The sequence below is a fragment of the Rattus norvegicus genome, chromosome 5, assembly GCF_021556685.1.
Source record: "Rattus norvegicus strain SHRSP/BbbUtx chromosome 5, alternate assembly SHRSP_T2T, whole genome shotgun sequence".
Lineage (NCBI taxonomy): Eukaryota > Metazoa > Chordata > Mammalia > Rodentia > Muridae > Rattus > Rattus norvegicus.
The window spans coordinates 152,102,763-152,128,358 of NC_141538.1; the positions used below are offsets into that span (position 1 = coordinate 152,102,763).

General features: G+C 52.8%; 2 protein-coding genes across 9 annotated transcripts in view; both read right to left on the minus strand.

Moving 5' to 3' along the window:
* Cnksr1 (connector enhancer of kinase suppressor of Ras 1) overlaps positions 1-25,596 on the minus strand; it is a 460,720-nt gene that overhangs the window by 93,303 nt on the left and 341,821 nt on the right. The window lies entirely within an intron of this gene.
* Positions 1-25,596, minus strand: part of Rps6ka1 (ribosomal protein S6 kinase A1) — a 39,202-nt gene that overhangs the window by 11,366 nt on the left and 2,240 nt on the right. For 2 of the 8 annotated variants that reach the window (XM_087551332.1, XM_087551333.1), the window contains exons 2-18: positions 23,886-24,110; positions 21,563-21,607; positions 12,631-12,747; positions 12,303-12,384; positions 9,943-10,023; positions 9,678-9,757; positions 7,965-8,071; positions 7,054-7,091; positions 6,446-6,588; positions 6,005-6,075; positions 5,657-5,745; positions 4,654-4,718; positions 4,313-4,415; positions 1,911-2,041; positions 1,263-1,388; positions 956-1,045; positions 109-267 (exon numbers count right to left, since the gene is read on the minus strand). In XM_087551332.1, coding sequence (XP_087407458.1) covers positions 109-267; positions 956-1,045; positions 1,263-1,388; positions 1,911-2,041; positions 4,313-4,415; positions 4,654-4,718; positions 5,657-5,745; positions 6,005-6,075; positions 6,446-6,588; positions 7,054-7,091; positions 7,965-8,071; positions 9,678-9,757; positions 9,943-10,023; positions 12,303-12,333 — 1,314 coding nt within the window. In that variant the 5' untranslated portion in view covers positions 12,334-12,384; positions 12,631-12,747; positions 21,563-21,607; positions 23,886-24,110. 8 annotated transcript variants of the gene reach the window in all.

Here is a 25,596-nt window from a genome sequence, read left to right on the forward strand (position 1 = left end):
TCCCCTCTGACTGGCAATTTGGAGACGGTCCCTCATGAGCCAGCCAGTTCTTGCATTCTACCCAGGTCACGACCTTGGACACCCCCAACTCCTCTCACGGAGACTTACCCCTTGGGAGTGCAAGTATTCCACAGTCTTGCTGATGGTGTACAGGACGAAGCTGGCCTCCCGCTCTGAGAAGAATTTCTGCCGTAGGATCTTATCCAGCAGCTCCCCGCCCCTCATCAGCTCTGTCACCAGGTATACGTGCTTACTGTCGTCATACACCTGCCAGAGACCTCGTCATCAGGCTGCGACCTCACCCACCAGCTCTCCAGACAAGCAAGCCTCAAGGCTGGGTTCTGCCAACATTTATTTCAGGGCCCACCACCCGTTTGGGCTCCCGTCTTGCTGGACAGTGGGCGCTGGTCTCATCTATGATGGTCAGAGAATGCTGGAGTCCTCAGGGGAGGACTTGGGGACCCTCAAGTAAAACACATGGATTCGGGCTGGAGAGATGGCTCAGTGGTTAAGAGCACCTGACTACTCTTCCAGAGGTCCTGAGTTCAATTCCCAGCAACCGCATGGTGGCTCACAACCATCTGCAATGGGATCCTATGCCCTCTTCTGGTGTGTCTGAAGATAGCTACAGTGTACTTATATATAATAAATAAATGTTTAAAAAAACAAAACAAAACAGGGCTGGAGAAATGGCTCAGCGGTTAAGAGCACTGACTGCTCTTCCAGAGGTCCTGAGTTCAATTCCCAGCAACCACATGGTGGCTCACAACCATCTGCAATGGGATCCTATGCCCTCTTCTGGTGTGTCTGGAGAGAGCAGCAGTGTATTCAAATACATAAAATGAATAAATAAATCTTTAAAAAACAAAAACAAAAACACATGGGTTCCCTCAGTCAAATCCTACAGTTGGGACTCCCAGCCCCTACCTGGCTTCGATGATCCCGCCCCACTCACATCTTTCAGGGTGATGATGTTGGGGTGCTGTCCATACCGCAGAAGAATCTCGATCTCTTCGGAGGGATCTCTTTTGCTTTTGTCGATGACCTGGAGAGAACGGGAGCCCATGGCAATGTCAGGGGCAAAGACCCATGGTCCGAGTCTGAGTCTCTTTGTTATGTTTGTTATGGAGCCCACACTAGAGGGCCAGGGAGAATCAGCCAGCCGTTCGCGTGACATTATCCACAGACCCTCAAAGTGCTACAGGTACACTGGCTTCACCCCAGCCCAGCAGCCTTAGCCAAGATAGGGTTCAGAGGCTCACTTTGACTGCGTACTCCATGTTGGTGGCCTTGTGGACACAGCGCTTACACACAGAGTAGGAGCCCACGCCGATCGTCTCCTTTACTATGTAGCCATCGCTGAAAACCAAGTTCTTCCCGTGGAGTTGCTGTGGAAGACACGAGTCAGCCTGACCAGGGTGCTACGGTGCAGGGGTCGTCCGAACACCAGGCCTTGGCCCAGCAGGGGTGGCAGTGTGAAGAGAGAGAGTCACAAGGCCTAAGTGTTATCTGATCTGTGTGGCCTCAGTCGAGGATCTGCCCCTCTCTGGGCTTCCATTTTACTCTGCAATGGGCACGTTCACCTCATACATCAGCCTCTCTGCATAGGAATGAGGAAACTGAGGCATAGGAGCTGGTGACTCCTCTAGAGTCTGGTCAACTTGTAAGCTAAACCCAGGCCGTGACCTCCGGTGTTAAGAACTTCCTAGCTATGTTTTTAGCCAATAGTCAGGGCCACTCGGAGACAGGTGTCAGGGACGGTGCTTCACTCATGGGTTTACACACGAGGACAGTGAGGGTCCAGGAGATTGGAGGTCCTCTGGGTCCCAGAGAGGTTTGACGGGCCAGCTCTGGAGCCTGTGTTCTCAGCTATTCTGTGGTAACTGAGCAGCAGGGCCCACGTCCCTCACCTGTACCACCGAGTGCAGCGGAGCCTGGGTGGCCCGAGGCTTGCTGTCATCCTCCATCAGACCGGTGGCCACAAAGCTGAAGCCACGGAAGAGCTGATGGGCACCAGCACTGGGGGGGATGCCCGGCGAATCTGTCAAGGAGAGGACGTGGGGTGAGGGGGTACCCTTGATGCCCTGCAGTTCAGGAAGGAGAGACTGCCGGGATCCTGGCCTGCCTCAGCAGGCAGCCATGAAGGGAGTGTTTAAGGCTCATCTATCCCAGGCCTTTGCCTCTCCGTTAACATGTATAGCTTAGGGGTATAGTACACGACTACAGTGTACAGTGTAGGCCTGATTTCCAACACCACAAAGAAATACAAACACATTCACTGTTAGGTCTCGAAGAAACCTGGGACAAGGGCTGGAGAGATGGCTCAGCGGTTAAGAGCACTGACTGCTCTTCCAGAGGTCCTGAGTTCAATTCCCAGCAACCACATGGTGGCTCAAAACCATCTGGAATGGGATCTGATGTTCTCTTCTGGTGCGTCTGAAGTGAGCTACAATGTACTCACATAAAATAAATAAATCTTTTATTAAAGAAAAAAAAAGGAAAGAAAGAAAAAGAAAAGAAAAAAAAAGAAACATGGAACAAGTCTCAGGACCTGTGGCTCCTCCCAGGGCTCCTCCCAGGGCTCCTCCCCCAGCCCCTCACCCTAAACCTTTCCCTCCCAGGGCTAGACTTGCTCTTCTCTTTCCTCAGTCCAATCCTATGTAACTCAGCCATTTTGGCTGCTCTGGTCTCTTGGTCTCTCTTGGCCCAGGCCACCCCTCTTGGTCGCCAGCGCCTCTCTTGCTCTCCTTCCCTCTCCCCTCTCATGCCCCTCTGCTGGCCATGTTCAGTCCGGACTCTTCCCTTTGCCTGCCTTCTCCTCTGTAGCCTACGTCTGCAATAAAAACCCCCTCTGTGCTTTAGGAGCAGCCACGGTCTCCTTCGACTTCATTTCTCATCCACACACTAAATGAATACGTAGCTATGGATGACACACGCGCCTGCCACCTCAGCCCTCACCAGGGAGACTCAGGAGGACTGTGCTCCAGACAAAGGCCAGTCTGGGGAACACAGTGAGTTCTAAGCCAGCCTAAGCCACAGAAAGAAATCCTGTCTCAAAGACTCCAAACAATCGATTAACAAACACAATATAAACAAATAAACGTGTGCTTTGACCGACTGTTCCAGTCCTGTCACCTGAGGACTGTCTGAGCCCCACACCCAGCCTCCAGCTCAGGCCAGGCCCTGCCTCTTTCCAGCCTCCCCACCTCAGGTCCATCTCCAGCACAGCTGGAGGGACAGTTCCAACCAAGAAGTCTGGGCTACCTGTGCTCTATACTCATCAGGGGAATGCTCACCCCACCCCCATGTCTGGCAAGTTAGATCCACACGGCCTCAGCCTCTTTTCTCCCCTTTGGTGACTCAGTCCTGATGAACTCCACATATTCAAAACCGCCTCAGCGTCACCACACACGCAGTTCCCCTGACTAGAATACTCACCCCTTGTCTGTCATTCAAGGCTTAGCTCATACGCCCTCCCCTGAGAAGGCTGCCTGATGCTGCTCCTCTCACCCACATGTCTAAATTCTCACCCACAGCCGGAGCCACATGTCTTGTTCACAATCCTAGGCCTGTCGTCTACACTACCACGCTCACTGTGACTGACACAGAGCAGGGACCTGGTATGGACTTAACCGGTAAATAAGGAGAAGACAGACAGCTCACAAGTGCTGAGCTTCCAGTTATCAACGGTGTGCAAGCTACAGAGAGAACAATGACCCCCTCAGAAGACACCTCAGAACCAACAAACACCTCCCCACCCACTGGCAGTATCTGGCTGGACGTCAGGATTCCCAAGCTCCCTCCTAGAAGCTACCCTCACGGATGTCCTGCAGCAACAGGGGAACAAGTAAGTGGGTCTGTGACTCCCTGAAAATTCCTCACAAGCAACCAGGCCTAGCATCAGAAGCCAAGTCTGCACACATCCAACCTGGGGGCACTGTCCCCTCTGTTCTGCCAGACTCTGTCAGGGGTTTGCCAGGTCAAATTCCTCGTGTCTGATGCATGTGGAGGCCTGATGTGTTTAGTCATCCCAATGGGCTGAAGGGTGCCCGGGGCAGGGGTCCTGTCGTTCCTGTTGTGGTCTAAGCCACCCCCACACCTCAGTCCCTCACCTAGAAACAAAGAAGCCCACAGAACCCCAGGGAGGTAGCTGGGTAGTGTCAGAATGGAGCCTGAATCCCACGGAGCCAGATACTGCCTATCCACCCACACATCTGGGCTTCCAGAGTCCTTGATCACCGCTGGACCCCAGGGTTCCCCTCCAGAGACGTGCTACCCAGCCCGAGGCAGACAAACCAGGTCAGGAACATACCCCTGGGTGTGCGTGACGTGAACTCGGTATCAAAGTAGAAGGTGTCATCGGGCTGGGCCACAGCGGGCTTGAAAGGTGGCTTGATCTCACGGCGGTAGAGCTTCTGCAAAGGTGGGGTGTGTGCTCTGATCACCATGGTGACCCCTCAGCCTGCTAGCAGCCCCGGCTGGAAGAGTAGAAGCTACTCTACCCAGAAGATAACAGCCAGGGAGAGCAACCTTCAAGGGCATGAAGGGCTGTTCATCTTCTATCTCCTACATCTGAGGCCACGGCTGGCAGGGGCCCCTCCCCCACCCTTCCTGTGTCCATCACAGAACCAGGGAGTGGACAGACTCACTCACATTCCAGTCAATGGTAGAGTAGAAGATATGTCTCTTAATTTCCTCAGCCCCATCGGGGCCTGAGCCTGTAAGAAGCCAAAGGAAGGTCCAGCCTCAGACACCCCGACTGTCCCCCAAGCTCTGGACCAGCTGCTACAGTAGGGGGCATCTTGGGCTCACCCTGCCTTGTGTCAATACCCATCACCCCGAAGCCTGGAGCCCACTCAGTGTTTTCTATATTACGAAGCCTCTTCTGGTTTATTAAAGGAGGAGGAGCCAGGCAGGACGGACGGCTTGATCATGCATCAGTCATGACAGAAGCTGGACTTCTTTTGAGATCTAATAAAGACCTTCATCTACTCCTCCTGCCACAGGCCCTCTCTCCACCCTTCTTCTTCTACCACTGCCTTTATTCCCGAGACAAACACTCATTCAATTCGTCCCAGGGACCCGGACTGGACCTTAGCTGGTTGTGATCCAGATAAAGCCCTCATCTGAAAAACTCAGCGAGCACTGTGTACTCCAGTGCAAAGGAGGCATGTCCTTCTCTGACTCAAAGAACCCTGGGAGCCAGGTCAGGATCACTGTCTTCACAGACACAAGGAACCCTGGGGGCGTCACCTGCCTTAGCGCAGGCTCGTAAACAGTATTTGGTCTCTCGACAGACATTTACAGTAACTTCCGGGTGCCAGGCAGTGGGAATAGACACAGGCAGGACTGAGAGACTCGTGTCAGTCCTAAGCTCATATGCCTTCCCTTGAGCCAGCAACCTTGGCAGAGAGGCTGTGTGGGGGCCTCTGTCCTTGTCCCTGAGTGGGTATGGATGACTCAGTTCCTGCCTTCCCCCCACACAGGTCACCCTCCCAACACCATACATGGAACCAGAAAACAGGGTAGCCAGCAGCATTGTCTGCACACAAAGGACAACAGCTCCTTTCAGCCCCAGATGTGGCCCTGTGGCCTAGGCTGCAGCTGTACCCTGCTCCCCACTGCCATGTCCCCTCCCCGAGCTGGGGTTGCTTACCAAGCCGGTTGGCAGGATTCCTCTTGAACAGGGCCCGCAGGAGGCTCTGGGCTTCCGTGCTCAGAAACTGGGGCATGCCTAGCTTTGCCCTGGAATAGCCACAGGTCTCATCAGGGCTGAGCCCCACCCTGGGAGACCCAGAACCCCTTCCCTTTGTTCCAGGTCTCTTTCCCAGCTCAGTCCAGAGAAGCCAGCCATTAATTCACCTCCCAAAGACTTTAAGGATACCCTTCCACTGGCCCAGGTAGACAGCAAGGGTCTATTGGCAGGGAAAGGCAATTCTCTGGCCCTGAAGCTTGGGTAGGATTAGGAAGAACTTGCTAGGGCCAGGGTAGCATTGATGCTTACTTCAAAATCAAGGTCATGGTCTCCTTCCGGTCCTTCCCCTGGAAGGGCAGGGAGCCCGTCAGCATCTCAAACTGCAGAGAAAAGGAACCATATAGGTGCGGTCTTGTTCTCTGTCTCCCGAATTCCCCTCCCCCTCCTTCCCAGGCTACCCCCGCTGTGGTTCCAGGATTCTTGCTGGCCTGTTAGACTTCAGAGTCTAGCTGCAGCAGGGCCTGTGCCTGCCTCTGCCCCCATCCCAACCTAGATTCCAGGAGCAACACTAAAGCCTGAAGTGGAGGAGAGTCCCCAAGTTAGGGGAAGGGTGGTACTTCAGTCAGATGGACTGAAGCCCACGATTCTTCCAAGGAAAGGAAGTGCAATGGCGTGCAGTTGTGAGACAAGGGGAGGGTAAACTGACTTTTCTCGACTTGGGGAAACTGAGTCCAGAGCCTAAACACTCACCATCAACACCCCATAGGACCACCAATCTGCACTGTGGGTGTGGCCCTGGCGGTTGACAACCTCGGGGGCCATGTACTCCACCGTCCCGCAGAAGGAATAGGCCTTCTTTTCGTGGTCAATGGCCTCCTTGCTCAGGCCAAAGTCTGCAGCATGGAGGGCAGAGAAGTCGTCGTTAGGATCCCTGCCAAGTCACTGCTACCACTCTTAGCTCCTCTGACCAGAGTCAGGCATCGGCTCTGTGATGCCAGGAGAAAGCTGAAGCCCACATGGATTTGTCCAAGGCTGTAATTGGGAGCTATGAGAGACGGCCCGGCAGTTAAATCACCGGCTGTTCTTCCGGACAATCCAGGTTCGATTCCCAGCTCCCACAGGATGGCTAACAGTTGTAGGCGACTCCAGCTTTGTGGGCAACACGTGCAGGAGGCACAGAGGCCTAGGCAGGCAGAACCCCATACACAAAAGATAAGTAACGGGGGCCTGTGCTTTTGGCTGCTTCTTGCAGGAAGCACAGTGAACTAGCTGAGTTCACTGTGGCCATCAGCTGAGACCCATCAGACGGAGCCTGTCCATCCTTCCCAGGAGCCCAAAGGAGCTGGTGCCTCACTCACCAGTGAGTTTGATGTGGCCCTCCTCATCCAAAAGGATACTGTAACAGAGAGACACGAGTCAGAAATCCTTAGCCCCAGGCACTGTGTAGGTTCTAGTGGTACCATGGGATGGAGAGAGATGGAGCTTGCCCAGAAGGAGGGCTTGGCCCAGCTCTACTCCATGGAAGAGTAGAAGGATGGAGCTCAGGAAAGTAACTCCTTGTAGTCACAAGGTTTGAATGGCTCTGGGTCTTTTTCTCCTTTCAGGGACAGGGTCTACTGCATTGTACAGGCTGGCTTCGAACTCCTGGACTCAGCCTCTTTAGCAGCTGGTACCACAGCGGAGAACCATAACGCCTGACTTAGCATGTGTCTGACTCTACCAACAGGATCTATCCCAGCTCTCCAGACAGCACTGGAAGGCAGTTCATTGGCCAACCCCAGAATGAACAGATCAAGAAATGATCTTTAGAGGTGGGCGGTAGTAATACACGCCTTCAGGCCCGGCACTCGGGAGGCAGAGGCAGGCTGGTCTTGGTGAGTTTGAGGCCAGCCAGGTCTACACAGAGAGACCCAGTCTTGAACACCACCCCCTGCCCCCAAAAAAGGGAAAAAAGAAAGAAAATAGAAGCGATCTTTTAACAGCAGCATGTCCGATGTCACACTGTATTAGGAAGGAGGTCTGGGTGGGGCCCACAGCTGCCCTGCGGCCTTTAGTAATAGCCACACTTATCAGGCACTTCCTAATTATCTACGGTGAATTTGCTGCTGGCCAACCACTGCAACCACCCACCCCTCTGACAGCCCCAAAGAGAGATAAGTTCCTGGGGAGTGCCACACACTGAGTGAGTGGCCCAGTCCTAAAAGGCCCAAGGGCTGTCAGTCCCTGCACCCGGGAGAAAGGGCGGGAGTATGGCAGGGGCTTCGCTTACTTCTCAGGCTTGAGGTCTCTGTAAATGATGCCCAAGCTGTGCAGGTGGTCCAGGCCCAGTGCCAGCTCAGCCAGGTAAAACTTCACATCCTCCTCTGTAAACATAACCTGCCACAGGGAAAAAGACACCCATCCACTGGCACACCCTGTTCCCGAGGAGCCGGGCTACTGGGCAGTGGAGCCTCTTGGTGCTGGGGGGGGGGGGGGGGGACGTAGGCAATGCAACTTCCTCTAATCTTTCTCTAACACGCAGTCTAATTGTATAGACGGACTGTAATAAAGAGTCAATATCTTTAATACCCGAGTCGCTCGCTGTGCTGGAGTTTGGAAACAGCAAAGAATGGAAACACCCAGGAATAAAAGACTGGAATAAACCGCCTCTCCTGGCGCAGGAGGGGGTGGGGAGGGAGGGGGTAGTGGGATGGTGGAGGGAGGGGTGTGGGGGCAGTTGGGGAGGGGGGAAGGGCAGCTCTGCAGCCATGACATAGAACAAGGAGTTTGCTCTTGTCCTGATGCAGAACAATCTGAGACACACTGACACCCGAGGCCAGGCACAGGACAGTGCGCAGGAATGAATACTTCTCATGTAAGAAAGTAGGGGTAGGGACTCAGAACATGTGTAGGATTTATTTACAGAAGGTTAAAAAAAAAAACTAATTAAAAAAATGTTTACTTCCAGGGGGTAGAGGGACTGTGTAGTGATTAAGACTTGACCGTGCATATCTTTCTTTTGAATCATGAAAATGGACTGCCTGATGAACCATTATTTCTCTGAGGAGCCCTGGCTGTCCTAGAACTTGCTCTGTAGACGAGACTGGCCTTGAACTCAGAGATCACCCGGTCTGTCTCCCGAGTGCTGGGATTAAGGGTGTGGCTGCCGCCACCGCCCAGCTGAGCATTAATGTTTTAAATATTGAAAGTAAGTTTCTGAGAAAGTGAGACTCCCGGGTAAAGACTGGCTGCGTGTCTTCGAGCCCATGTGGTGGAAGCAGCGAACTAATTCCTACAAGTTGTCCTCTGGCCTTTATATGCACACCTGTGTGCCCACGAGTCTGTCTGTGTGTCCCCATGTAAAGTTTGCTGTCGGTGCTGTTTCAGAAAGAGTGACCTTTCCCCACACCCAGGCTGAATCAGGTCTTGGTATATTCTAGACAAACTCTCTACCACTGACTGACGTCTCAGCCATATATATTTTAGTCACTCAGGCAGGCCTTCATGTTGTAATCCACCTGCCTCAGTCTCCCAAATAACTGTAACTTAAGGCCTGTACCACAATGCCTGGTCAAGCTTGCTTCTCTCCCATGGTTGGATTGTATTAATGATCTTGGTTTTGAGAAATGACGTTCAGATCCTTTTCTACTGGGCCCTTTGTATTTTTTTCCTGTGGCGGTGGAGGCCTGTATTGTATTTTTTTTTTTATATCAACAACATGACAAAGTCTTTAGCTTCCTGGGTGGGTTTGGACCTCTTCCCCTCGGCCAGCACACAGTCTATCTCAAGCATTTGAGGGATCGGCAACTAGAAATCACAGCAGTGTCACCTTTAGACCCCGTTCATCTTTAGCCCATCCTGAGAGAAATTCTCAGAGGCAGGTGGCATTTCTCGACTGTCAAACAGAGCCGGGAAGTTCCAGGCCGCACCACAATGACAGTGTTCCCCACAGGCCCAGGATGGGACTCTCTGTCAGGTCCCCAGCGGTGGGATGCTAGCTTACCTCCTTTGAGAGTCGTGTGAACAGGTCTCCACCACGCAGAAAGTCCAGAATAAGATAGAGCTTGCCCTCGGTCTGGAAGGCTAAGAGAGGAGGAAGCCAATGTGGGATCAGCTGGGCCAGTGTCAGCTTGTGACAAATGCCTCTACTCTGGGCTCCTTGGCCAGGCCCGTGAGAAGTTGGACAAGGGACAAGGAAGGCAGCAGGCTGTAGGTGAGGGTGGACGTTGAGGGGACGAGTGGCACTTGGGCAGGGTCTGGGGTCTCACCATAGTGCAGTTTCACTACGAAGGGGTGGTTCACGTCAGCTAGGATGTCTCTCTCCATCTTGGTCCGAACACGGTCACGCACTGGCCAGAGGAGAAAAGAAGGCACTAGTAGAACACACCCAACACAGCCTCTCCCCAAAGTCCACCTCTAGGTGAGGTTTCCCTCAGCCTTCCAAGGCCCCACCAGGGTGCTCTCATCCTTGGGACGTTCAGCTAATTCTTTCCTTCTGGAATGTTCTGGGTCCTCAGGTGGCTCTTGGTCTCCTGGAGACGTCCAGGCATAGTCCTTGTGTCTTGCCCAGTTGTCTAGCCTCACCCACCACCAGACCCTGCAGCACCGTGTACCCCAGGGTGCTTAATTTTCTGAGGTCCCCGGCCTTTGACTCTGTATCCCTTCAGCACACACTTATCAAGCCTCTTTCGATCCTCCACAACAGCTTCTAAGTGTAATATTAAAACGCCATTCTGGGGTCTAAGCAGCCTTCCTTCCCTTGTTTTATTAACTTCCTTTTCCTCCAGTTGCTGGGGAGGATTATTTGAGACAAGCTCTCATGTAGGTCAGGCTTGCCTGGAAGTCATGATGTCGCCAACACTGGCCTTGAATGTCTGATCCTTCTGCTCTACCTCTACCCTGCGTTTCGATGACAAGTCTCGGGAATGTCTGGTTGGGGATGGGGATAAAAAAAGATGCCAAGCAAATTCCGACCACTAGCAGGTTTTTGGTTGACTAAGTTCAGACTTTACGGCCTCGGGGAAGCATCCCTACCCTGCAGGCAAGGCTGGGACCTCTGGGCTCCCACAAGCTGGCACTCCCCATCAAGACGTCAAGACGCATCTTATTGTGTTTTGATTCTTATGTTTCTCTCACTAGATGTGGCAGGGGCCTTGTGTGGTTGTAACTAATCCAGTCACTTTCAAACACACCTCACGCTTCAGCCACCAAAGGGACATGGTCCCTGCTTTCTGGGTTGGGGGAAGTCGTCCTTCCTTACTTTACCATCTTTTTTTTTTTTTTCTTTCCCGGAGCTGGGGACCGAACCCAGGGCCTTGCGCTTGGTAGGCAAGCGCTCTACCACTGAGCTAAATCCCCAACCCTTACTTTACCATCTTGTTCTGGTAAATTCCTAACATTCTTCAAGGCATAGGTCCTGCACTTGCCCCCAGAGTGTCCCCCAGACGCCTCATCTGACCCCTGTGATTCCACAGCCTACCCCTCAACTCCTTGGCCTGGACATCTATGTGTACAGCCAGGTATTGCTATACCCAACTGACAGGCCATGTAAACACTCTCCCACCAGTCCATGAGCCCCTTAGAGCAGCGACCACATCTCTCCATCTTTTTCCTCCCTGTAACCCCACAATCCCTCCTGAGGGATACTCCTACTATTAGCCTACACTAAAGCCTTTGATAGGCCAAGGACAGATCAGTCCTTATGGCTGGCCCCTCCTTTCTCCCTGTTACTCCCCAGCTTAGCATGGGCTCCACCTGATTTCTGGCTACATTGGCTCCCAGACCAATCAGAGTCAACTGACCCTCAGCCAGTTACTAACCATCCTCGTGCACTTTCTAAGTCCCCAGAATTCTTGACTTTAAGCTTGGGGATCCTTTCTGAACCTCTGTCATCCAACTCTTGTGGCCCTGACCCCAGTCAACCTTCTCTTACGGATCCCAGCTTCTACACTCCCAGGTTGCCTGCCTCTTTTCTCCTGCCCTCCTCCTCTTCTTTGGCTTTTGTTGAGACAAGGTTTCCCTGGGTAGCCCTGGCTATCCTAGAACCATCTGCCTCTGCCTCCTGAGTGCTGGGATCAAAGGCATGTACCACCACTGCCTAGCTCTCCCATACCCCTCTATGGTCTGAGTCTTCTGGGGGGGGGGGGAGCGAGAAGAGAGAGAGAGAGGAGAGAAGAGAGAGAGAAGAAGAGAGAAGCGAGGAGAGGAGAGAGAGAGAGGAGAGAGGGAAGAGAGAGGAGAAAGAAAGAAGAGAGAGGAGAGGAAAGAGAGAGAAGAGAGAGGAAAGAGAGAGAAGAGAGAGAAAAGAGAGAGAGAGAGAGAGAGATATCTCCCTTAGACTATCCGAGCACCATGAAGCAGCGATGCTTCATCAATAATGTGATGTCTGAGTCTCGCGCCCCAAGTGTTCTGTACCCCACTACTTCCTTCTCGGCACTGGCCTTTACTTGGCTTTAGAGGAGGGGGAAGGCGAGGCAAGGGCAGCTGAAGGCAGGCTTGTTTTCCATCTCTGTCAGAGACCCCTGAAGACAGAGGCATCTCCCTCGCCGGCTCCATAACCCTGTGGCCTGGGCTTCTCTCTCATCCTAAGCCCAGCCTCAGTTCTTTCCAGAGAAGTTCTCTTACTCACCTTTCAGCGTGGCCTTCTTTAATACTTTCATGGCATACAAGTGCCCATTGTCAGGCCGGGTGACCTTGCGTACCAGGAAGACCTGAGAAGGCAGAGGTCAGGACAAATCAGGAAGGAGGTGGGAGGTGGCTGGCCCAATTGTCTCCCAGCCTCCAATATGACCTAGACAGTCCCTGGGACCCCAAGTGGACCTTTAGCTCTCCCTGGGTATATCAAAGGGACCCCCCTGCTCCTTGCCCTCTGTTCCTTTGGTACATCCCAAGGTAGCCCCTGACATTCCACCTCAGACAAGACTGTGATACCCTTCCAACAAGGGACTCTAACTTACTTTGCCAAAGGATCCTTGGCCCAGAACCTTGAGGAGCTCAAAATGGGATGGATCAGCCTTCTCAGAGCCAGCCTTGACGTGGTGTGTGATAGAGATCTCCTTGAGGATGCCCTCATCCTGACAGAGGGACAGAGCTGGTAGGTGTGGGCCCCTCTGTAGATGTGGGGCCCTTCCCGGGCAACATGGCACACAGCATATCCAAGCCATTCACCAGATCAAAACAGGCCCAAGAGACCAGTGCCTCAACAGCCGTCAGGCTCATGGGTACCAACAGTGTCTCAAAGGCCGACTACCGGAGCGCCAGCTCAGGTGAGGCCCTGTTCCTGTGGCATGGATGCTCCTGCCTCCTCAGACACAAGGGACGCTACAGACATGGCCAGGAAGAGTTGACCCAAGGCTTGGGTCTGGTGTAGAGATAAACTCAAGCCAGCCCTTGAGGCTCCCCTCCCCCAGCTGTTTGGGTTTTGCCACAATAGGAAGTAAGGTTTGAGCTCACAATGGGGAGGTAGAGCCGGGCCTCTTTTTTTTTTTTTTTGCTAGGCAGGATAAGATGAGCCAAACTCTGGCTGTATGGAAAGACTGAGGTACACAGAGACTCAAGAGTCAGGAGGACATCCCCCAACCCACTTGGTGCCCATCTGGAACAATCGAGAGTTAAGGCCAGAAAAACTACACCCTACCGAACTTCCCTTGATAAGCATTGAGTCACTGCTGTTACAGGACCTCTCTGGCCCTCCAATCTGCCAGTCCTGCCCTGAGACACTGTGATGTCTCCTTACTTCCCCAGGAAGCGAGTCCCGGGCAAGGTCCAGTCATCTAGCGGGGCCAGAAGAAGCCAAAGCTAACTTAGACCAAACCGGCTGCCCAAACACCTGTTCTAGGGGCTACTGCCAAGCCAGGACCAGATGTCCGGGTCCACTTACCGAGTCCTGCTGGGGACCAGAGCCAGGGCCAGGCAGAGTCTGGCTGATCCTGGACCGTTGCTTCCTGAGTAGCCAGGGGAGCAGGGTCCTGAGCCACAGACGGGGCAGCTTGGGGTCCTGCTCCATCCGCCCAGCAGGGCCACGGCACCATGGCAAGGGTAAGCAACAACTGGGACTGCCAAGGAGGTGGCTGGGCCCAAGGCGGATGTGCAGGGTGAAGGCGTGGGGGCTGGGCCAGGCTCAAGACAGCCAATCAGACAGGGCCTGTGGTTTCCCAGCTCCAGCCATCCACCCTCACTCTGTTCCCTTCTCTCTCCCCCAACTACCCGGTGCCTGAGGTCTGCCCTCTGGCCCTCCCCTTCATCCTCCTACAGCGAGAAAGTCCCATATCAACCCAGCTGCTGAGCAGATAGGTCCTAGAACAACAGGGACCTGACATGGTATCCTGTAGACAGAGACAGGCATCTACCATGTAGTGGAAGCCAAGGACACCCATCAGACAAGACATACATACAGCGTGTACGTAGCATATAATACATTCATCCAACAGGCAGGGAGGCATAATACAAGGACCTTTGGCAAGGGACATCCTAGGACCATCCCCGGACAGACAGAAACAGACAGGCACATATAGTCAATACATAGAGGTGTTGGGAGACCTGTATCCAGTGGTAAAGGCAAGAATACACTTTCACTATCCAGAAGGAAACTCGCATCTATGTGACGGAGACTCATCTGAACATGCAGAGACAGGAGGAAGAAGCCACTCAACAATTATCGGGGGACCCAATTCATGAAGACAGGCACTTATCAACTGGAGACAGAGTCTGGAACCCAGCGAGGGAGACAGGGCTGGCAGCAGAGAGCCAGGCAGAATTAGAGACCTTCACAGACTGACAGGTGTCAGGGCAGACCCAGGTAGATAGCAGGACAGGGGTCCCCAAGGAAGGACAAGGCACAGCATAGTTTTGGATTCTTGCTTAAGTGCTCAGGTGGGGACATAAGCTGCCAGCCTCAGTACCCAGCAGCTGCACCGAGTTGGTGGTCAATCCCATCTCGGAGGTTTTTCAAAACTTTTCCAGGAGGTTCCTAGGGAGCCCCAGGGCTGACGAAGAGATTGAGAGAGACATCTCTTAACTGTACTCTGATCTAAACATCCCTAAAACTTCTAACCCCTCTCGGGGGACAGGAAACTGTGGTTCAGGTTCAATACAAGCCAATGACAGATTTGTCCTGAGCCAAGTCCCTCCTTTGGGTCCCATCTGACTGTAGTCAGCAGCCTCGAGGGCCGGGAAAGGGTGGGCAGGTAAATCAGCCAGAGCCCACTTCCTGCCCTCCCAAGCCCGCCCTCTCTCAGTCCTAACACCATTCTAGGACTTCCTATTCCAAGCCTCACTCTGAGACTCAGAGGCTCTGCAGTGAACCGTCAAACCCCAGAATACTGTAGGCCAGTCAGTGTCCCGAGAGTAATCTGGTAGAACAGACATAAGGCACCGCCCAGAGAGTGACTATGGTTAGGCCAAGGACACACAGCAATTCCTGCTCACCCACCCTGAGATCTGCTCCTCAACTCTGAGCTGTCTGCCTGAGTAGACCCGCTGGGAACAGATGCAGCTACCCGGAAACTCTAGGGATCAGAGAGATTCCCACACACCTATTCCGTGCCCAAAGGCATGATGACAGACACTTCTGGAGACGAATCACCCTTTTCCCTACCTTTCTGGGACAGAAGCCGGGGTCTCTCTCAACCTTGGGGAAATCAGCTGGTGTTTGCATGGTGGGGCTCAGGCTGGTGGCCAGAGGGGCCTGTAACTCCTACAACTTCTGCTTTTTTAGCCTTCTTAGCCCAGAAGGCAGGGTCTCTGGCTCCCCTCCTTCTCACTTCCCTCTCAGCTCGAAGGAGGAACTCCAGATGGGTTAGGCTCCCCTGCTAAGGAGGGGGCACTGCAGACCCCAAGTTAGAACCCTGGGCAAGCCCAAAGGTTTATACCTTTTTGTCTCCTGACCCCCAGGAAGAGATGAGAGGAAATCGGACCCAAGCCTCGAGGCCATGTGATGCCCACACAATGGGCATTCAGGTCTTGAAAATATATACCCTGGGGGCTCCCCTAGGACATACGGGACAGAAGTCTGCAAGTCCAGTCTGGCTGACCCAGCCCAGAACTTAAATAACCCTTCCCCCAACAGAACAGGCAGCACCCTGACTGGTCCTGTCTCTGTCCAAACAACTAATCCTAAATCCTGGGATAGACAAGAAGTCAGAAAATCCAAGAAGAGGAGGAAGAGGAGGAGGAGGAGGAGGAAGAAGAGGAAGAAGAGGGAGAGGAGGAGGAGGAGGAGGAGGGGGAGGCAGCTACTGAGACCAGGAATGGACCAGGACCATCCCTTTCTACGGGGCTGCAGCTCTTCTGACACTAACACACCCACAGAGCTGACAGATTCACTCGGGCTGGTGATCGGAAACCCTTTCTAGACAGCCCAGTGTAGAAACACATGCCCCCTCACGCACCCCACATTTCCCCTTCCCTGTCCTCACAGGGCTCTGATAACAGTCTGTGGTAGATGGCCTGTGGAACTGTGAAAGACACCGCCCCAATTGTTTCTTCAGGCAGGGGCAGCCTGCCCGAAGATTCACCACAAGCGTGCTTCTGAGGGGATTGCCTCAACCTGCTAGTCCCCATAAACAGGGAAAGAAGCATGGTGGTGACCGGGGTACCAGAAGGGACGGGAAGAAGAAGATGGTCTCGGAATTTCCTTTGCTGAACCGTGTGAGGACGTGAAGCCTCTGGTGGGGGGAAGGAGGGATATCAGCTCACATTTCTGGCCCTCCCCAGAGCAGCAGGAAGAAAAGCCCAGAGCCATACCACCTGATTCTTGTCCTCTAGAACCCTTGCTATGCTCAAGCCTACTTGTCGGTTGCTGATCCTAGGGACCAGTAACACTCCCTTCCCCAGCCGGCAAAATCCACAGGCGTCTCCCAGCAAGCCTCTTAGCAGGCTGGCTGTGCCTAGACATCCCAGGGCTGGTCCCAGGCACCAGGTCAGACCGGGAGAAGCAAAGAGCACTGAGTCTCCCATCATGTGAGGACGTAAGCACTTGTTCGTTCCTTCAGCCTTTGCTGAGGGAGGTCCCCCAGGCCCCGGCTCGGCACAGCTCCCAAGGAAGGACCATTTTCCAACTTCAGTGATAAGGATACAGGACTTAGCAGAAAGTGACCAGTCCCAAGGCCGTGAAGATGGTACAGGGGACAGTAAGGGTTAAACTAAAAAACCTGTACCTGCAGGAAAAGCTTTTCATCACTGACCTTACCCTTACCCCCCATCCTGACCCCTCCATCAAGGCTTTCCCACAAGCATTAGACACCGGCATCTCTCCTTTGGACATGGCTGACAGCTCCAGGCCCCTGCTTCATCCACGTGAGAGACAACGGCCCTACCACAGAGCTGCAGTTAAGATGCTGTCACTGCCCAGAATTGCTGCCCAGAAGTGCAGAGACTGTGGAGGGTGAAGACCTTCTGGATGAAGACAGTCCAGCTGGGTCTTGAGGATTAACAGGCATCGGATGGACAGAGGGACTGAGGGACAGAGAGAGTCCAAGCTGAGAAAGAGCGATGTGGGGAAGGCGCAAGGGAAGAGGGGTAACGAGTCTATGTGAGTCACGTGGTGCTCCCAGGCAAAATGTCTACCTCAGTATCTGCCTCTCCCCTGCCAAGATGAAGGTTCAAACCATCCCCTTGGAAGGATGCCTCTGGAAGCCAAATGGGCCACGGAGAAAAGACACCGTAAACAAAACCTCTTTCTACTTAGACCACAGGCTCTCCCCAGGGAAGGCTGAAGGAAGAGAGCTCTTCATGCATCCCAAGGCGCTAAGCAGGTAGCATGGCTAGTTCCGGTCATCCAAGAGAAGCTTCTCTCAATACCTGAGGCTGCCTGAGGCTCCCCAAAGCCCAGAGTCACATCCTGCCTAAAGTTCCAAGGCCAGGGGAACACAAGGGATCCGAGAGGGATCAGGGTTTCATAAACAGGAAGAGAGAAGGGGAGGCGGGAGATACTCTGCTCTCAAAATAGACCTGCAGGCACTTCAAAGGGGTCCAGCTCCGGAGACAGCCAGAGGAGGGGGCCTGGGTTACCCAGTCTGCTCCCAGGAGGGGAGAGGGAGTGTAAGTGGAGCTCTGATGATCCTGAGGATACAGAAGACAACGGGATCCATAGTGCTTGCCCGACACCATCAATGCTAAACCCCAGACCTCTCTCCATCTGTAATGGACAATGAATGGAGCCAGCACTAAATGGCAACACTGGGGGCGCAAACCTTGTTGAACACTGTTAATTTATACACACAGCACATTCTTCCAGGAGGCCCTAAATGTTAGGTTCCTTTTGGTTTTTTCTTGTTTTGTGGAAAGGTCTTGATAAATAGCCTTGGCTGGCCTAGAACTCACAGAGATCCACCTGCCTCGGCCTCCAAATGCTGTGATTAAGGGCCTGTGCCATCATGCCCAGCAAGATAGGCTCTATTCTGTCCTTTGAAGGAGCAACTTGTCCCAGGCTAGGCAAACGGAGACACAGGAAGATAGCCCAGACTGCCTGGCTCCCAAGTGTCCACCCCTGCCTCACCTCCACTGGAAGGCCCGCCTCCCTCTCCTGCCTCTCAAAGCCCAGCCAACCACTAACTCCGCAGGGAAGGGAGGCAGGTGCCCCAGCCCCATGCAGCCTTCCTCCACCTACCACACACAGCAGAGATCACCTCTCCGCATTCAGCCATGAGCTCAGGTGACACTGGCTGAGGATGCCTGTGCTACTAATCACTTTCCAGAGAGGAATGTGGGGCCCAGAAGCTGTTTAAGTTCTCTGTGCCCGTGACCACAGGATTTCCCCATCTTAGCACCAACTGCAATGTTCCTGTCTCCACCCTCCCTCCACGCCTAGGGGCTCTCTGAGGTGTCCAGCGCATTTGGGCGAGGGGCGTGTCTCTGAAACAATATAATGCACCAAGCATGCCTCAAGGCCAGACAGCCTGTTCCAACCACTACACGAGGTCCTACAGCAGGGTGAGCGCCCCCTAGTGTACTAAGCCCAGAAGTGGCCATTGAGGATCCTAGAGGCACAGAGCTCAGTTTGCACTCTGGGCTAGCACCTGGGGTGATAGATACTCACTGTTCTTCCGTACTAGGGATTCCCCAGCCAGGGAGGGAGGAATGTGGCTCTGGTCAAACATAGCTTGACCCCACCCCCCCAGCACTGTGTGACATAAGGCTTCAGTGTTCTCATCTGGGAAATGTTCTACCTCTGAAAATTGTACACGGGGCAGGAGAGATTGCTCTTTGGTTAAGAGCTCCGACTGTTCTTCCCAAGGACCCAGGTTCGATTCCCAGCACCTACTTAACCACTTAACAATCATCTCTAATTCCAACTCCAGAGGACCTGACACCCTCTTCTGGTCCTCTCGGGCACCACACGCTCGAGGCACAGACATGCATGAAGGCAAGACACCCATACAGATAAAATAAAAATAAATCTTAAAGATAAATGAACACAGAGCTTCTAGTGTGATGCCAGGCATGATCCAACTTTTTCCACTATGTGTCGTCTGAGAACCCCAAGTCATACTGTCTCCAGGCTTGACCCCCTTCCCACCCCAGGACCTACCACCCCAGAGCAGGAGCCTTAGGTCCCTGCCTCGACAAACTCCCTGTTCCAGTTGGCCTCTCTCTTGGTTTGGTTTTGTGACAGTCTCAAGTAGTTCAGGCTAGCCCAAAACCCACTCTGTACTACATAGCTCAGGTTAGTCCAAAACTCACTATATACCAGAGATGACTTTGAACTCTTGATTCTCCTCTTTCTACCTCCCAAGAACTGGTATTACAGCCTATCACCAGACCTGGCCCCTCTGACCTTTGAGAGACCAAGCTGAGCTCACTACCAGTTCCCCAAAGCCTGTACTATGACCCCTTGGACCTTCAAACCTAAGATCTGAATGCCTGGTTCTCCACTGGGGACACAATGGATGCTTCTGGGCTTTTGTTTATTTTTTGTTTTCCTGAGACAGGGTTTCTTTGGGTAGCCCTGGCTATCCTGAACCCACCAGGCTGACCTCAGCTGACGGAGATCTGCCTGCCTCTACCTCACAGAGCGCTGGGATTAAAGGTTTGGTCCACCACCCTCCAGTTACTCCCTCGATTTATCTCTAGGGAATGAGGAGCAGCTCTTTCGTGGAATCAATCTCCAGACACGGTGAGAGATAAGGACGGTCCAAGCTACAAGGTTTACAGGCCCCCACGGCTCCGTTGCTACAGTAACCAACAGCAGGAGTGGGTTGGTTATTTCTCTTAACACAGGCTCCACCACACCCAGCTGGCTACCTTATCTTAGGAAACTAAGTCAATGTAAACATCAGAGCCAAGCCTGACTCCAAATCAAAGGTCACACTTACAGCTGTGCTGACCCCAGGCCTGGAAGGCGGGGCCTTGGGCAGGAAGTTGAACCGAGCAATGCTTGAGGGCAGTTCTACTGTGTGCCAGGCGGTTACCACGTCATGTTCTTCACTTCAGTCCTGGGTACTCCCCAACTTTCAGACAGGACAGAAGAGCTCTTGGGTGGGGAGGAGCACCTGGAATCTAGGTTTGCAGAGATGCTGCCCAGAGGGCTTTCAAAGCCTCTCAAAGCCACTATCTCTGTGACCTCAGTGCTCTCGCGAGTGTGCTCTCTCTCTCTTTGTCTCTTTCTCTGTCTCTCTCTCTGTCTCTCCCTCTCTCTGTCTGTCTGTCTCTCTCTCTTTCTCTCTGTGACTTAGGTGTGGTTCTTCCTATTACAAAGATGAGAAAGGCGGGTTCAGAGAGGGCAAGGTATCCAACTAAGGTCACACAGGAGCTTTTGGCTATGTAGAACAGCAAGGCAGGCCGGTGAGAAAGCTCAGTGGGTAAAGGCACTTAACGCCAGCTTGACAAACTGAGTTTGATCCCTGGCATCAGCATGACAGAAAGAACGGACTTCAGCAAGTTGTCCACTGGCCTCCACACATGCCTAGGGACATGCATGCGTGCATGCCTACACACAAGAGCACACGCGAAATTATTAAATGAAAGTATAATACTGATTTTTGGCTGGACACAGTGGCGCACACGTTTAATCCTAGCATTTGGGAGGCCAAGCAGGGCAAATGGATCTCTGAAGTTTGAGGCCAGCCAGAGTTACAGGCCAAGATCCTATCTAAAAAAAATTAATTTTAAAAAAGAACAACAAGGGCTGGAGAGATGGCTCAGTGGTTAAGAGCACTGTCTGCTCTTCCAGAGGTCCTGAGTTCAATTCCCAGCAACTACATGATGGCTCACAACCATCTGTAATGAGATCTGATGCCCTCTTCTGGCCTGCGGTTGTACATGCAGGCAGAATGCTGTAAACATAATAAATAAATCCTTAAAAAAAAAAATAAAAAAAGAACAAAAAAGTACTAATTTATTTTTTTTTTAAATAGAAAACAGGAAGAGGTAATGGATTGGCCCCGGGAAGCAGAGGCAGAATAAATGACTGCACCTTGTTTTGGGAGCTGGGGGGGTTTCAAGAAGCCATCTGGGAGGTTGCTACTAGGAAAAGCTACTAGGTTTTGCAAATCTACCATTCCAATTCATAGGCCCAAATGCTCCCAAGCCCTGTGGCCCCCACTCCCACCAAGGAGATCAGCACAACACACAGAGCTCCCCAGTCATTCGGGAGGCACAAACTGTGAGTACATAATAAACCCAGGAGGTGTGGTGGTGTGGGTCACAGCCAGCCAGAACCCTTGGATCCTGAACGTGTCCCTGGCCCTTTCTGGGCCACACCTTTGAGTCCAGGAATGAAAGCTCCCTCACCTTTGAAGTAGGAGAGTTGAGAGCAGTGTTATCCGTCCTGAGCAGAGACAGAATCAGAGGAAGAGAGCCAAGCTATGCGATGGGATGAGAGGCCGAGGCCTTCACACTCCTCTCCTCTCCTCTCTGACCAAGACTTCACTGGAAGTCTGTAGTCCTTACCTTGGATGGCTGAAGTCCAGCTTCTTCCCCTGAAGCCTGTCCATTCTGGAAAAGAGAAACAAAGCGAGGGGAATGTCAAAATTTATCTGCAGGCAAACACCCCATCTAATCAAAGTCTCGCCTCAGGTATTTCCTCTTCCCAGGGAGAGGGAAGGGGCGCGCACAGCCAAGACTGTGCAACCTTCTGGATACCCTAACTTCCCAAAATTGCTCAATAGATGGAAGAAAACAAGGCTGGGGCAGGTGTCCCCTTCTGGTGGCTTCCCCAGCCCTGCTTGACTCCGAGAACCCATCAACAGGTAAAGCGGTTGGCGGTATCCGCCATGCCTTTGCATTTCTCCACAGTACCATGGGTCACACACAGTCCCACGCTTCCCAATAGACGGGGAGACCCGGGAGAGCAGCTCCGAGAACCTGTGCTACAGCTGCTCTGCAAAGTGCCTGCCACGCGTCATGGCTGGGCTCCCGGCCTCACACCTGGGGCACAAGTTAGGCCTTGGCTCCATAGGTAGAGGAGGACGTCTAAAGATAGAGCGAGCCCTCACACAACTGAAAAGCAGGGATCTGAAAGGTCTCCCCAAATGTGGGAACTTCTTGGGAAAGGCCTGGGAGCTGCCTGCAGGAGAGGCTGGGGCATAGCCTACCTCTGAGATCCTGTTTCTTTCTGACTTTACCCCAGATGCAAACTACCTACCCTGGCGTATACCCCAGCTTGTCTCTCTATGCCTATGTGCTCTGAAGTTCGAAACCCACCTGAGGAAGCTGTCCCCAAGCTTCCTGGCATGGACTGAGCACAGTAAGACAGACAGGAGGTTCCCAAAGGCTGGGACTTTAGAGCCAAGAGTCAGGTTCATGGGGCAGCTTCAGCCTTGCTTGGCAACAGCAGGGACAGCTAAGTTCTATTACGTAACCTCCTGCTCCTGGAGTAGCTGCCCCCTGCCTGCTAGGACATCCTTCCGATCCTGAGCCCCCTTAATGCCCCTAATCCTCCCCAAGAAACCAAGAGTCATACAGGTATACACACATACATGCACATGCACACATACACACATACACACATACACACATACACACATACACACATACACACACACACACACACACACACACACACACACTTTGAGAAGGAACAGGTTGGTCAGAGCCTAAGAGCAGGGCTAGGCAGATGCACTTGCCAAGTTCAGTTCACTCAGCAGACAAGACTTCACAGAGGAACTGTCTTACCTACATCCACAAACAGCCTGCTTGCCAGCCCCTGCTGCAGCCTTCCAGAGGTACTCCAGACCCTCATCTTCCTGAGCGTCCATCAACTCAGGCCCTGTCCACTGAAAACCTCACATCCTCTGTCACTGGGACTAAGTTTCTCACCATGCAACCCAAGACCACCACCATCTCCAACTACCCGGCACCAGGATTAAAAAGGATGTGCGTTCAAATTTTGGCCTCTACCATTTGCATGACCCCGAGGAGGTCATTACACTTCTCATGGCTCAGTCTTCTCACCTGTAAAATGGGACTAAATGAGGACGGCTTAAAGTCAGTGACATCAAGCCCTAGGTACACAGCTGGCATATGACTGGCCCATAAAAAGTGGTCACTGAAGCCATGATTGTCATCCCTACCCAGTTCCCATCTTTTTATTAACCCATACAGAATCAACAGTCTTCTGGCCTGTTAAAGTAGTAAACCAAATGACATTTACTGAGTGGCCAGTCACGAAGACTCACACCACATTCACCTTGATAAAAGTGACGAATTCTGACACTTTCATCCACCTGAAAGGATTTCAGGGCAGCCAAAAATAACCTTTCTCGAGCTTTAAACACACGGACTGCTAGACTGGCGGGGTGGCTCATCCATTTAAGGTGCTTGCCACCAAGCCGGAAGACCTGAGTTCGATCCCTAGAAAGCACAAAAGGGTGCAAAGAGAGAACTGACTCCACAAAGTTGTCCTATGGCCCCCGCACACGCACGAGTGCTCATGTATGCACATCATGTGTGAATACACACAAAAATAACTCCTAAAAATATCTGAAAGATGCACCACTTCATGAACGTGTGTGCCACTCTTGCCCAGACATCATGCTAATCTTCCCTGTGTCATCCAGTTCTAGCAATGTCCCATTGAAGCAAGCTCTAGTGGGTGTTCTTTGGGGTCTCCACTGAACTCATCTGAGAACCCAGAAAGACCTGTTCTAGAGGATTGAGAATTTACATGGTGGCCTACCCTAACAAGAAAACCCTTTTTGCTCTTCTCTCAGGGCTCCACTCGAACTCTACCTCTCTGCCCACCCAGCCCCTATCCTCGGCATTGAGCACACACCTAAACTCAGGAGGGGGCACGACCTGGGTCTTTCATCTGCTCCTTCGTGCTGAACCAGGGTCCAACATACAGTTTATTGAATGAAAGGCAAAAGGTCAACCAGCAAAGACAGCCAGGAAGCCAGTGTAGGTTCTTGTATTTTTCCGAGGAGGCTCAGCAAAGGGGCTCAGAGCTAGCAGGCGGCAGACATGGGTCCATAACTCAGTCCTAACTTGGTCCGCAGACCTAAATCCCCAACGAAGGAGAGAAGGCATAGCAAGAGGTGTCAAGTTGGTTTTAGCGTAATTTGGGGACCTCTGCCACCAAGCCTTATTTGGCTAGGAGCGGAGCCTATGGACCCATTTCTCAGGATCTCCAGAGACGTGATCCACCCTCAAAAGAGGACTGGAGGGGTAGACAGGATGGCAGAGACCATCTGTCCTTCTGGTCCGACATGTGGGCAGCAGGAAGAACACAGCTGTGTAAACACAAAGCCATCGACACATTACTTCTCAGTCTTGGTTTCTTCCTCTGTACTGTGACTCCATGTCTAACGGGTCAGCAGGTGCACTCTGTGACCTAGGAGACTGAAGGAAGTCCTTGTCTAAAAAGCCTAAGGGGTGATGAATGACTCAGTGGTAAATGGCACTTGTTGCTCTTCCAGAGGACATGAGTTCAAATCCTGGCACCTATGTCGAGCAGCTCGCAATTGCCTGTAACTGAAGCTTTGGGGGTATGGGGGAATCCAATGCCCTCTTCGGCTCCTGGGGAAAAAGATTTTTAAAAGGGCCTACAGGGAGGTTTAACTCAGAGGTAGAGTGCTTGCCTAGCACAAATAAGGCCCTGGATTGGTAGAAGGAAAAGGGGGGAGGGGAAGGGGAAACGGAAAGGGGGGAGGGGAGGGGAGGGGAGGGGAGGAAGAAAAGATAAGCCAACCAGATCCTGGGACCAGGGAGAAAGCTTGGGACAGGGACGGTCCTCTGGCCTTTTGGAGCACTCCATTCTCTCTTCCTCAGGAGCACCACTCATGAAGATGGCCACCTGCTCAGAAGCCCTAGAGCCCCGCACCCCTTCCAGTAGTGAGAGTCGGGTCCTAACAGATTCGCTTCTTTCCATCTAAGGGTCCAGAGCAGCTTCTGGAAAAGCTGGGAGTAGAACAGATGGAGAAAGACAGCACGTGCCCTGGAGGCAGGAAGCAGCCCCAGGAACTGGGTTCTGAGCCCAGCACTGGCAGCCCTGGGCACTGCTGGAGCCTGGGGGCCAAGTGCCAGGACACTGCTAGCCCTCAGCCAAGGCTGGACAAGTGGCCCGGGAAGTGTGTGCCAACATCCGGAGCTGCTCTCTGCCTACCTGCCACCTGTGCCAGTTTAAACCCACCCTTTGCTCATCTTCCAATCTCTTGTGCTTGGTGGCCAACAGCGACAGCACCGAGTTCCAACCCTGGCCCTGTTATTCATGCACACACCAGCATCCCTGAGTTCTGCTGTCCCATTTGAAAACGGGGGTCATAACTTCTAACTTGACAAGTTGCAACGTAATGTCAATAAACAGTAGAGAGAGTGAAGCCCTGACAGGATAAAGCCTGGAGACACAAGGCTCTGCTGGTTTCAGCAAAACCAAGAAAAGCCCAGGTAGCATCCTTACCCCTATGTCAAATTGGTTTATTCCACCTGGGCCCTGCCTGCCAGCAGCCCATTTCTGGTGACAGCAATTCGAAGACAGGGCAATTCAG